The following is a 13,237-nucleotide window of genomic DNA, read 5'->3' on the forward strand; positions in this document are numbered from 1 at the left end:
CTCAACTCCGTTCTGAACTGCCCCCCCTTTATCTTGAGGCTGTGCCCCCTAGTCCTACTGTCTTTTTTGAGCGGGAAGAGTCTTTCCACCTCTATCCTATCCATCCCATTCATCATCTTATACGTCTCAATGAGATCTCCCCTCATTCTTCTAAACTCTAACGAGTACAAGCCTAGTTTATTCAGCCTCTCCTCATAGCTCAACCCCCTCAACTCCGGTATCAGCCTAGTAAACCTCCTCTGCACTCCCTCCAAGGCCAAAATATCCTTGCGCAGGTGCGGCGCCCAAAACTGCACACAGTACTCCAGCTGCGGCCTCACCAATGCCCTATACAGCTGCAGCAAGACCTCCCTACTTTTATATTCAATCCCCCTCGCTATGAAGGCCAGCATCCCATTCGCCTTCCTGACCACCTGCTGCACCTGCAGGCTGAAAAGTTCATAGACTGTTTCAAGACAATTCCTGAGACAGTTTCTGGAACAAAACTAAGTATTTTGTAACGTGACAGGATTAATTAATGAGTGAAGGCATCCCCATCTAGTAGCAATTGCAATATGATTGAATTTTACTCCAGTTTCAAAGGGAGAAGAGTGGGCTGGCACAGTGGTTAGCACTGCTGCGTCACAGCACCAGAGACCTGGGTTCAATTTGCGGCTTGGGTCACTGTCTGTGTGGAGTCAGCATGTTCCCCTGTGTCCTCTGGATGCTCTGGTTTCTTCCCACAGTCCGAAAGATGAGCTGGTTAGGTGCGTTGGCCATGTTAAATTCTCCCTCAGTGTACTCGAACAGGCACCGAAGTGTGATGATTTTCACAATAACTTAACTGCAGTTTTAATATAAGCCTATTTATGACACTAGTAAATAAACTTTAAAACTTGAAGCCAAGGCGAGTATTTTAAACTTAAATAAGGGCAACTATGTGGACATGAAAGCTGAGCTAGCTAAAATGAAGTGGGATACCAGGTTAGAGGATAGGTCAGTAGGGAAGCAGTGGCAGATATTTAAAGGGATATTTCAGAACAAGTATACTCCTACCAAAAAGAAAAAGTCTAAGGGGAGGAATCACCATTCGTGGTTAACTGAAGATGTTTGGGTGGGGTTTGCACATCCTCCCCGTGTCTGCATCGGTTTCCTCCGGCTGTTCCAGTTTCCTCCCACACTCCGAAGATGCGTGGGTTAGGTTGATGCAGCCTGGGTGGGATTGTTGTCGGTGCAGGCTCGATGGGCCAAATGACCTCCTTCTGCGCTGTTAAGGATTCCATGTAAGGATTCCAAGTTAGGGAAGAACCCTAAAGGAGAAAAAAGTAAAATGTGTGTGGGTCCTCTGGTGAGTGAGGATGGTGAGTTAATAGTAAATAAAGAAATGAGAGATGAAATTATTAGACGTTTTACTTCTGTCTTCACTATAGACGATACAAAAACATTCCCAGAATACCTGGAAATCAAAGAGATTGAAGGGGGAATGGAACTAGGTGAAATTGCAATTACTAGAGAAGTTGTACTGAGCAAGTTAATGGAGCTGAGGGCTGACAAGTCGTCGGGTCCTGGTGGACTTCTTTCCAGGGTCTTAAAAGAGGTGGCTAATAAAGTGGTTGGTGTTCAGTTTTCAAAATTCAAGAAGAAAGGGATCAGAAATAATACAGTTAGCTTGATGTCTTCATGGAGAAAGTGTTGGTATCAGTCATTAAGGAGGTTATAACTGGACACTTAAAAAAAAACTCAAAAACTTGAAGATGTGGTTGCAGAATTACCAACATGGCATGAATCCATTTGCGCTATTAATTCTTCTTTTTTCAGAAGAATTCAGGTGTGGTGTCATTAACTTTTATTTTTATTCTATTTTTTCCTGATATCACCAATGCTCTATGGGCAAAAAATGCTGGACCACCCAACAACACCCTACATCCACTGAAACTTCATTTAAAATCACTTTTTGTTGATGGAATATGTGTGCTGCTGGCAAAATCAAGTCACTGCGCAACCCTCAATGCCCTTAAGAAGGTGGTAGTGAGTCGTGTCTTAGACTGCTGCTGTTCATGTGCTGCAGGTACACTCACTCTGTTCAGGAGGGAGATCTGTAGGAGGTTTTTGATCCAGCAACAGCGAAGAAATGGCGGAATAGTTCCAGGTCAGGATGGATTGGAGGGGAAGTTGCAGAAGGTGGTGTTCCCATGCATTTGCTGCCCTTGTTCTTCTAGGTTATCCTTTGGGAGTTGCTATCATAGAATCTTCCAGTGCAGAAGAGGCCTTTCGGCCCATTGAGTCTGCACTGACAAGTGAGAAACACTTGATGTCCCTTCGAATCCAGTTTACCAGCACTTGGCCATAGTCTTGAATGTTAAAACATGCCGAGTGCTAATGGCAGGATAGAGTACAGATGAGACTTTTTGGCCCATCGAGTCTGCACCAACACATGAGAAACATCTGAGCTCCCACCTGATCCAATTGACCAGCAGTTGGCCCATAGCTTTAAATGTTATGACGTGTCAAATGCTCATCCAGATATTTTTTAAAGGATATGAGGCAACATGCCTCTACCACTCTCCCAGGCTGTGCATTCCAGACTGTCACTGCCCTCTGGGGTAAAAGTGTCTTTTCCTCACATCGCCTCTAAACCTCCTGCCCCTCACCTTGAACTTTTGTCCCTCATGACTTATTCTTCAAATAAGGGGAAACAACTGCTCTGTATCCACCTTGATCAGGTCACCCCTCAGTCCTCTGCTTCCATGAAAACTGTCTGTCAAAATTCTCTTCGTAACTTAAATGTTCCATCCCAGGCAGCATCTTGGTGAATCTCATCTGTGCCCCTCCAGTGCAATCACATTCTTTCCACCAGAACTACACAGAGTACTCTAGCTGTGGCCTCACCGAAGTTCTATACAACTCCGATATGATTTGCCTGCTTTTGTAATCTATGCCTCAACTGATAAAGGCAAGTATTCCATATGTCTTTTTCACCACCCTACTAACATGCCCTAACTCCATCAGAAACTTATGGACAACCATGCCAAGGTCCCTTTGTTCCACAGAACTTCCTCGTGCCATGCCATTCATTGAATACTTCCTGGTCAAATTACTCCTTCCAAAGTGTACCACCTCATACTTTTCAGAGTTAAATTCTATTTGCATCTTACTTGCCCATTGGATCATCCTGTCTATATCTTCTTGTAGACCAATACATTCAGCCTCACTGTTAACCTGGATAATCTTTGTGTCATCCGCAAACTTACTATTCCTACCCCCACATAGTTATCTATGTCTTTTTTTATAAACGACAAATAATATGGGACCCAAGACAGTATTCCACTGACACTGGCTTCCAATCACTAAAGCAGCCTTCTGTCATCACTCTCTGTCTCATAGAACATTACAGCGCAGTACAGGCCCTTCGGCCCTCGATGTTGCGCCGACCAGTGGAACCAATCTAATGACCCTCTAACCTAAACTATTCCAATGTTATCCATACACCTATCCACTGACCATCTGAATGCCCTTAAAGTTGGCGAGTCCACAACTGCTGCAGGCGGGGCATTCCACCACCTTACTACCCTCTGAGTAAAGAACCTACCTCTGACATCCATCCTATAATTACCACCCCTTAATTTAAAGCTATGTCCCCTTGTGTTAGCCATCACCATCCAAGGTAAAAGGCTCCCACTGTCCACCCTATCCAATTCTTTGATCATCTTGTATGCCTCAATCAGGTCACCTCGTAACCTTCTTCTCTCCAATGAAAATAACCTCAAGTCCCTCAGCCTTTCCTCATAAGACCTTCCCACCATACCAAGCAACATCCTGGTAAATCTCTGCACCCTTTCCAATGCCTCCACATCTTTCTTATAATGCGGCGACCAGAACTGTATGCAATACTCCAAGTGCAGCCGCACCAGAGTTTTGTACAGTTGTAACATGACCTCACGGCTCCAAAATTCAATCCCTCTACCAATAAAAGCTAACACACCATACACCTTCTTAACAACCTTATCAACCTGGGTGCCAACTTTCAGGGAGCTATGTACATGTACCCCGAGATCTCTCTGCTCATCAACACTACTAAGAGTCCTTCCATTAGCCCTATATTCTGTACTCCTGTTACTCTTACCAAAGTGAATCACCTCACACTTTTCCATATTAAACTCCATCTGCCACCTCTCGGCCCAGCTCTGCAGCTTATCTACGTCCCTCTGCAACCTGTAACATCCATCCTCACTGTCTACAACTCCTCCAACTTTGGCGTCATCAGCAAATTTACTAATCCATCCTTCTACACCCTCATCTAGGTCATTTATAAAAATGACAAACAGCAGTGGCCCCAAAACAGATCCTTGAGGTGCATCACTTGTAACTGAACTCCAGGTTGCATATTTCCCATCAACCACCACCCTCTGCCTTCTATCAGCTAGCCAATTCCTGATCCAAACTGCTAAATCACCCTCAATCCCATGCATCTGCATTTTCTGCAATAGCCTACCATGGGGAACCTTATCAAACGCTTTGCTAAAATCCATGTACACCACGTCAACTGCCTTACCCTTATCCACCTCTTTGGTCACCTTTTCAAAAAACTCGATAAGGTTTGTGAGGCACGACCTACCCTTCACAAAACCGTGTTGACTATCCCTAATCAATTTATTTCCCTCTAGATGATTATAAATCCTATCCCTTATAATTCTTTCCAAAACTTTGCCCACAACAGAAGTAAGGCTCACCGGTCTATAATTCCCAGGACGGTCTCTACTCCCCTTCTTGAACAAGGGGACAACATTTGCTATCCTCCAGTTAAACCACATTGGAATCCACTTGAAATTACCCTGTATTCTATGTGTATTTACATTCTTTAAAAGTCTCCCATGTGGCCCTTTGCTGAAACCCATAGCCATGACCTCCTTCTGATGAAGCCATGCTGACTATCCCTGATCAAGCTTTGGAGATAGATGCTCTCCTTCAGAATTTTTTCCAGGAGTTTCCCTACCACTGACATGAGACTCACTAGTCTGCAGTCCCTTGGCTTATCTCTGCAACACTGGGTGTAATGAAACTTTTTACTGTGCTTACCCCAGTCCAATGCTGGCATCTCCCCATTATTGTTATCTCTGCAACTCTTCTTACGTAGTAGAACCACATAAGCTGTTCTCCAGTCCTCTAGCACCCCCCCCCCCCCCCCCCCGTGGCCAGAGAGGAATTAAAAATTTGAGTCAGTGCTCTGCAATTTCCTCCTTTGCCTCCCGTGACAGCCTAAGACATAATTCATCTGGACCTGGATGGAAATTTGTCCACTTTTAAGCCTGCCAGCATCTTCTAATTCCTATGTCAATTTGTTCAAGTATGTCGCAGTCTCTGTCCCTGAATCCCATACCTTCATCCTCCTCCACTTGGGTGAAGATGTATGTGAAGCACTGGTTCAACCATTCTACCAGTGTCCTCTGGTTCTAAGCACAGATTGTGCCCTTGGTCCCGCATGTGCCCTACTCTTTCTCTGGTTCTCTCTTCCCATTGATGTATTTTTGGAGTATCTTGGGATTATCCCTACTTTTGCCAGCTCTAATTGCGATCATATGTTCCACCTTCACTTTCTGTACTTCACTGTCGAAGGAATCTTAGCAAACTGCTGTCGTGTATCTTGTATATGACACACACAGAATCACAGAATTGTTCTGGATACAAGGAGGCCGGTCTATCATGTCTCAGCTAGCTCTCCAAATGAGAAGTACACCTCATGCCATTCCCCTGCCTTTTCCTGTATTCCTGCACATTCTTCCATTTCAGATAATAAATTCCTGTTCCCTCTTGAATTCCTGCAATTGGAACTTCCCCACCATACGCTCAGGTACTCATTCCAGATCGTAACCACTCACTACATTAATATGTTTTCCTCATGTCTCCATTGTTTATTTTGCCAATTATCTCAAATCTGTGCCCTCTCATTCCTGATGCTTCCATCAATGGGAACAGTTTTCTAACCTACTGTCTCCAAATCCCTCATGATTTTGAATATCTCTATCACATCTGTTCTCCATCTCCTCTTCTAAAAGGAAAACAATCCCAACATTTGCAATCTATCTACTTAAATTTCTTAAACCCTGAGACCATTTTCAAGAATATTTTCTACAATCTGTGTTGCATTTATGTTTGTCCTAAATTGTGGACACCCATAATTGGACACAGTACTTCAGTTGAGGCTGAACCTGTGTTTTATACAAATTTAACTCCTTTTGTGTTCTGTGCCCTGATTAATAAGCCTAGGATACTGTATGATTTAATAACTGTTCTCTCAATCTGTCCTGCCACCTTCAATGGCTGCACTCAGGTCCATTTACTCTTGCAACCCATTTAGAATTGTCCCTTTTTTATTGACTTTCCATGTTCTTCCTATCAAAATATATCAATTCACATATCTCTGTGTTGAATTTCGTCTACCCATTCCACCAACTTGTCTGTGTCCTTTTTTAAGTTCTACACTCTTCTCACAGTTTTTAGTACCACCAAGTTTTGTATTAAATATTGAAATTGTGCTCAGGTCTGGTTCATTAACACATATCAGGAAAAGCAAGTCCCAGCATCATCCCTTGGGGAACCCACTACAAATCTTCCTCCAGTCCATTTCTTCTCATGTTGTTATGGTCTCCTCTATTCCATGAGTTCTAACTTTGCTCACAAGTCTGTTATGCAGCACTATTGAATGTCATTTGGAAGATCATGTACAGCCCATCAACAGTAATTACTCTCATCAAGCTATTCAACCTGTTACCTCTTCAAAAAAGCACCAATTTAATTAAGCACAATTTGCTTTTAACAATCCATGCAGCTCTCCTTAATTAACCTATTTTTGACCTTGTTTCTTTCCCTCATCCCTAACTGGTTAAACTGGAACATATGTACACTCTTTTTTAAACAAGGGTGTAACATTTGTAGTTCTGCAGTCTTCTGGCTTCACCCCATAATGGAAAATTACGGCCAGTGCCTTTGCAATTTTCACCCTCGCAGCTGTTGATATCCTTGGGTCCATTTCATGAAGTCATGGTGCCTTATTAACTTTAAGTTAAGACAGTTTATCCAGTACCACCTCCATGTCAGTTCTGGCCACTGTGTGCCAGTAGTGGGAGGAAGGAATGTTTGAAGTGGTCAGTGGAGTGCCAATCGAGTGGACTGCTTAGTCCTAGATTGTGCTAAGCTTCTTGAGCATTTTTGGAACCGCACTTATCCAGGCAAGTGGAGAGTATGCGAGTACTCCATATATTCCTGATTTTCTCCTTGCAGATGGTTGTCAGGCTTCAAAAATTTGTAAGGTGAGTTACTCACAACAAAATTCCCAGCTTCAGACCTGCTCGTCTTGCCACAATATTTATATGGCTGGTCCAGTTGTGGCCAGTGACAATTCCCAGGAAGTTGATAGTGGGGAATTCAGTAATGATAACGCTATAGATTGTCAAGAGGAAATGGTTAGATTCTCTTTAATTGGAGATCGTCATTGCCGAGTACTTTCACGTGTTATGTCATCAATGAGGACCTTGACACCATTAGTCATTTTGAGGCTGGTTGCGATGTATCCGAAGGTGACTGATCAGGCCAATTCGGGCACGCAATGTCCTGGCATATATTGGACAGACTTGTGTAGACATTGTAGTTGTTGCGCTGGTGGCTCTGGACTTGTGCAGCTCGCACTTAAGTTGTGCTTTTTTGTGAGCTTGACAGCCTTTGTGGATGAGGCAGCGGTTTTGTGCCAGCGTTTCCCAGGTGGTCGTGTCAATGTCAAGCAACTTCAGGGAGGCCTTGAGTATGTCTTTGAAATGCTTCTTCTGCCCTCCATGTGAGCATCTTCCAGCAGAGAGTTCCCCAAAAAGGAGCTGCTTGGGTATGCGCTCGTCTGACATATGGATGACATGACCTGCCCACTGGGTCTGTGCTCTCATCAGCAGTCTGTGGACTGATGGTAGACTTGCTCTAGAGAGAACTTCAGTGTCTGGTACTTTGTCTTGCCAACGGATGTGTAATATTCTGCGAAGACAAGTCATGAGGAAATGATTGGGCTGTCTTGCATGCCTTCAATACACAGTCCACGTTTCACAGGCATACAGGAGGGTAGTGAGTACTGCGGCGCTGTAGACCTTCAGTTTTGTTGCTGGGCTGATTCCTCGATGTTCCCATACAGTGGAGCCCTGTCTGTCAAAAACAGAACTTGCCTTTGCTATTCTGCAGTTAACTTCTGCATCAATAGTCACTGCGTGGGAGAGGGTGCTGCCAAGATAAGTGAACTGGTCCACTGCCTGTAGTTTCTGCCCTTTGATTGTGATTATGGGTTCTGTGTATGGTGCATGAGGAACAGGCTGGTGCATGACTTCGGTCTTTTTAATGTTGAAGGTGAGTCCAAAGTTGTCACAGGCCATGGAAAATCTGTCCATACTGACTTGCATCTCTGGCTGTGAGCCAGCATACCGGGTGCAGTCATCGGCAAAGAGGAAATCTCTCAGAACAGTCTCTTTCACTTTGGTAATAGCTTGAAGTCTCCTCAAGCTGAAGAGCTTCCCATCCACTCTGTACTTGAGGCTGATTCCAGCAACACTGTCCTGGAAAGCATCATTCAGCATGGCAGTAAACATCATGTGTTGTAATCCAGGTCAGAAACACCAACTTATGAAGTTTTTTGAATTTGAATGCGATGTTTCACTTCAGATATGAATTGAACATCTCACTTGGGAGCTTTTAATCAAACAAAAGTTATTTAAAACAGTTAACAGAAAATTAGCCATAACTTTTACCAATTACAAACAAGAAGAAAATCCAACCATGAACCTTAACAACTAAATGTACTGTTCCAATATAACAAGCCTCCTTATAAACATACACCTGCCCCATGTTTAGCACAGAAGATATGAATGCTCACATAGTTTTGCAGGTCAGCTGCTGTGAATTAATCCTTTGAATAGAACTGAAACTCTGACTTCCCAGCCATGTAATTTCCATCAGACCTTGAGGTTGAGATAAAGTTTCAACCTTGAGGTTTGCTGACTTCTACCTTTTAGCCAGCAAACCACTTACGGCCAAGGTTTCACTCCAGAAAGGTAAGAAAAGCTGCTTCCAACATAGCAGAATTTCTAATAACAGTGAGAGAGACACACTCCCTTGATTCCCTTTGACTAGTTTTGCTCTTTGTTAAACTCTATCTCTTCTTGGCCCATTCTGCTAATTTATACCCAAATCACTAGACTGATCAACATCCTCAATATTTATTCCATTGCTTTGAAATTTACCCTTAATTCTCCATGTTTAACCTTGTAATCTGCTTAGCCTTATGCCAATTTTCACATGACTTCGGAAATTTTTCATCTTAATTTTAAACAAGTTCTTCAATAGAACCTTATTCCTAGTTCTACTGATGTCGTTGGTTCCAATATGGACCACAACAAATGGGTTCTCCTCTGCCACTCCAATTTCTTCCTGAGTCATAAGGAGTTATCCTTAACCATGATGCTAGGCTGGCAACACAAACTTCAGCATTCCCAGTTGTATGCTGTTCTGCTGTGACTATTCTCTGGTCTATCACTGTTACACTACATCTTCAAAGCACCGGCGAAGTAACAGCAGCAGTACCTTCACAAGAATCTCCAAATTCAGTAGCAAGAAAGTCAACTTGCCCAGCATCACTCAAGTTCAGTTCTGCTGGACTGAATCCAAAGTTGCTGCCATTGCCTGCTGAGTATTTCCAGCATTTTTTGTTTTTATTTCAGATTTCCAACATCCGCAGTATGCTGCTTTTTGACTACAAATGGCAGAGATTGCCGATGACATGTTGGCCTTATAGGCCATCTCAGAACTCATTCGACTGGAGTGAGAACAAGTCATCCTCAATCCTGGGACTTTAAGAGAATGAGACTACCACATTCTTTTTTACTGCCCCTACTTGAATGACCTTCTGTACCATAGTGCTGTAAACAATTTACTCATACCCTGCAGTCTTTGTCCCTATGCACACAGGCGAGAAAAACCTTGTACCTGTTGGTCTACACCTTAAACTGCCACTCAACAGCTGTGACTTGAAGTTCCTCCAAATGCTAATAATGTACTGCCTTCATAGAGTTGGCAGATAGTGAGCCAAATGGACACCTCCTGTGCAGAAAACCTTTGCAGTTTTATATTTTCTGAAATCAAGACTAATTGCAATAATAAACATTGAAGTTAGTACTGCTAATCTTTCTCCTGGATGGGAAATTGAATGTTCAGCTATTCCATCTTTACCTCTCCATTCCCTTTTCTGTTTTAGCCATTTTAACCACAGGAAGTAGGAATGAGATTTTGTTTCTGTGTTTGAGCATGCACAAATAAGTCAATTCCATTTTAAAGTACCACTGAAACATTTGTAAAGTCTGTCTGCAAGATTTGTTCCTTAGCCCAAACAAACTCTTTGTAAAAATACTATGGATGAAGCTGTATCTGAACAATTGAAATCAGCAAATGTGCTGTCAGATCTACAATAGGAAATTAAAATATACTTCTGTCATTAAATGGCACATGCAGTAGATTAGATTATGTGCATCAGTAATTTACAAAATTTAATGTGCCTTTATTTTCTTGAATTTTACTATTTTTGTCTTATTTTCTGTAAACCCATGGCTAAAATGTAAATGAGAATGGATACTCAATTGGTTTGCTTTTTCTGCTTTACTTTCTCTGCAATGGGACCCACTGTATATCTACAAGCTCATAATTTACAGTTTGATCCCATGCTTCTGATTTGTAATCAAAGGTTTATATTTAAATGGGAGTTGAAAAATGGCAGGATGGGAACAGAGAGGACAAAAAATCATTTAGAAACTCCAAAGACATCTCACCCATTAGCAATCTTTGGACATTATGTGGTAGACAAATAGTAGCAGTTCAGTATGTGGCTTGCTGTCTGGCTTCTGAACTCAAGCAAGAAATGCACTGAGATGTATAGTTGTACCTCTTATTATAGATCAGCGACACAACATGTTGCCAAGAAGATGCAGCTATGTTCCAGCTGCAGCTGACAATTTCTATCCTCACATGCACCAGCCAAATGAAGCTCATATCTCATGGACACAAAAGCAAAATGCTAAAGATGCTGGATATCTGAAATAAAAACACAAAATGCTGGAAGTACTCAGGCCAAGCAGATCTGTGCAGAGAAATCTGACAATATTAACTCTTTCTCTCCCCAGATGCTATCCAATCTGCTGAATATTTCTAGCATTTCCCATTTTCATCTCATCTTATGGTACAGTTTTGTATCTGCCTCACTGCTGATAAGACCCTGAGAAGATAGATGGTCATTGCCATGCTAGTGAGCCAGGGCCTGGGAAGGTGGTTGGTGCCATCTTGGCATCATTCTTTCTTTCATACAACCAGTGCTATAACTGGGGTGCTTCTCGTGAACAGTTAATAAAGAATTGGGTATTTGTGAAATGTAGCAATACTCTTTGGGTTCTGCTGGCACAGGTTATTTTGGGCAGAAGTGCCTCCATCAGTATAATGTGATATAATGTTAAAAGCCAGTTGGAGAAGACACCAGTGGCTCAAAATTAGCCATGAAACATAAATTCAGTGTTAAATTCAGGCCCTTCCAGTAACTTTCTGTCTGGAGGTCTGCTCAGCAACTGTCACACGTTTCCATACAATCTTTGGATTTGGGGTTCAGCTTGCTTCAATGAAGTTCTCACTTAGTTTAGGTGTATATTTTAATCACTTGACCTCGACCTGATCCAACCAGTACAGAAGTGATGAAGCAACTGATTTCAGCGAATTTCATGGTTCATTGTTTCTCATTTCAAGCTGAGTGCAACATATCCTAAAATTCACCCCTTGGAGTATGAATTGCAAACATGTCTCAATCACTAAATTGACATGGAAATCTGAAAAAAAGAACTAGAGAAACTTTGCAATAATTTATTTACTGGTGAAAACATAGCCCTTCGCTAAATTAAGCTTTTTCCCAACAAAACGCAGACATTAATGGAATGATGAAGTTGTATTACAGTGATGTTGCCAGTAAACAATTTCTCCTTTTTATATAGGTTGACTGGGTCCAGTGTGACGGCAGCTGCAACCAGTGGTTCCACCAGATCTGTGTGGGTGTTTCCTCAGAAACAGCAGAAAAGGAGGACTATATCTGTGTCAACTGTACTGTAAAAGACCAGAATAACCGGAAGCAGAATGGCCAGGGCTAGCTTTTAATAGTTGCTAATGAATCTCAGATTCCACTAGAAGCAGTGGATTTGGTGTCGCTACAAACACACAAATGGTGCTATATCTCTACTCATGGGATCATCTACAAGGACTCTCAAACTTTTCCACCTTTGTATTTTCTCATTCTTGTACGAAGTTTTTGTCTGTGGTTGTGAAAGTGTATGATGCTGGCAACACCCAGGGGTTTTCTACCCATTATGGAGACAATTGGCTGTCTTCGAATAATGCCTATTTCCCATACCTCAGTTTGAGACTTGCCTGCATAGATACCCATTCGCATTGGGTGTTAAGACCTGCATACACCAAAAAAAATACTTTTTTCTAGGGACCCCTGTTCAGTACAAGCATCTTAATCTTAGAGAGATTCTGACTTGTGTTTTGTAGGTTAGTTTTATTTATCTCAGCAATAACAGGTTTGTCAGTTAAAGAGCCAGATACAATTTCTCAAATGTTTGGCTGTTGTACAGAATGCAAATGTTAGGCTCTTAGTGGCACAGGAAAGATAGATAATGGACTGAGTTCTATAATCTTACTGCCTACGCTGTACTTTGGCTTATTTTGGTAGCTTGTATCTAATGTTGCAGTCTCCTTTGTGAAATAAACCTTTGTTTATGAATGAGCTTTTCAGACTGCAATTTGTAATGCATCCTTTAAAAATTTCCAATCCAGAGTCAGTCCATTGTATCCAGTGGCCTGATGACTGAGGCAGTAATAGTACCTAAGTGACCAAGAAGGAAAAAAAGAGAACTAATTTCTTTATTTTGCTCAGATAAAACTCTTAGTGGATAGTACAAAAGGAACACTACTCCTACAGTCACTTGGCAATAGCTCCTACTGCAAGAGAAAAATATGCTCTTTGGCAATAATTATTTGGCTGGGCAGAGATGGCTCCTTAGTCCAATTGCTTGTCTGTATTGATTGTTAACACTCAGATGATTGGGTACCTGGATGAGAGCGCCAGTGAAACCATCCTCTAGTCTTGAAGAGAAGGGAGAGGAAAGTAAAATTAACATTATTGGGAATAATGTTTAAAATG

General features: G+C 42.1%; 1 protein-coding gene across 1 annotated transcript in view; it reads left to right on the top strand.

Moving 5' to 3' along the window:
* Positions 1–12,817, top strand: part of LOC145356777 (lysine-specific demethylase 5B-like) — a 340,420-nt gene extending 327,603 nt beyond the window's left edge. Inside the window, exon 28 of the mRNA XM_080209644.1 lies at positions 12,030–12,817. Coding sequence (XP_080065770.1) covers positions 12,030–12,182 — 153 coding nt within the window. The 3' untranslated portion in view covers positions 12,183–12,817. The remainder of the gene's footprint in view (positions 1–12,029) is intronic.
* Positions 12,818–13,237: the final 420 nt, after the last annotated feature.

The sequence above is a fragment of the Carcharhinus amblyrhynchos genome, chromosome 22 (genome assembly GCF_965287045.1).
Source record: "Carcharhinus amblyrhynchos chromosome 22, sCarAmb.v2.hapA, whole genome shotgun sequence".
Lineage (NCBI taxonomy): Eukaryota > Metazoa > Chordata > Chondrichthyes > Carcharhiniformes > Carcharhinidae > Carcharhinus > Carcharhinus amblyrhynchos.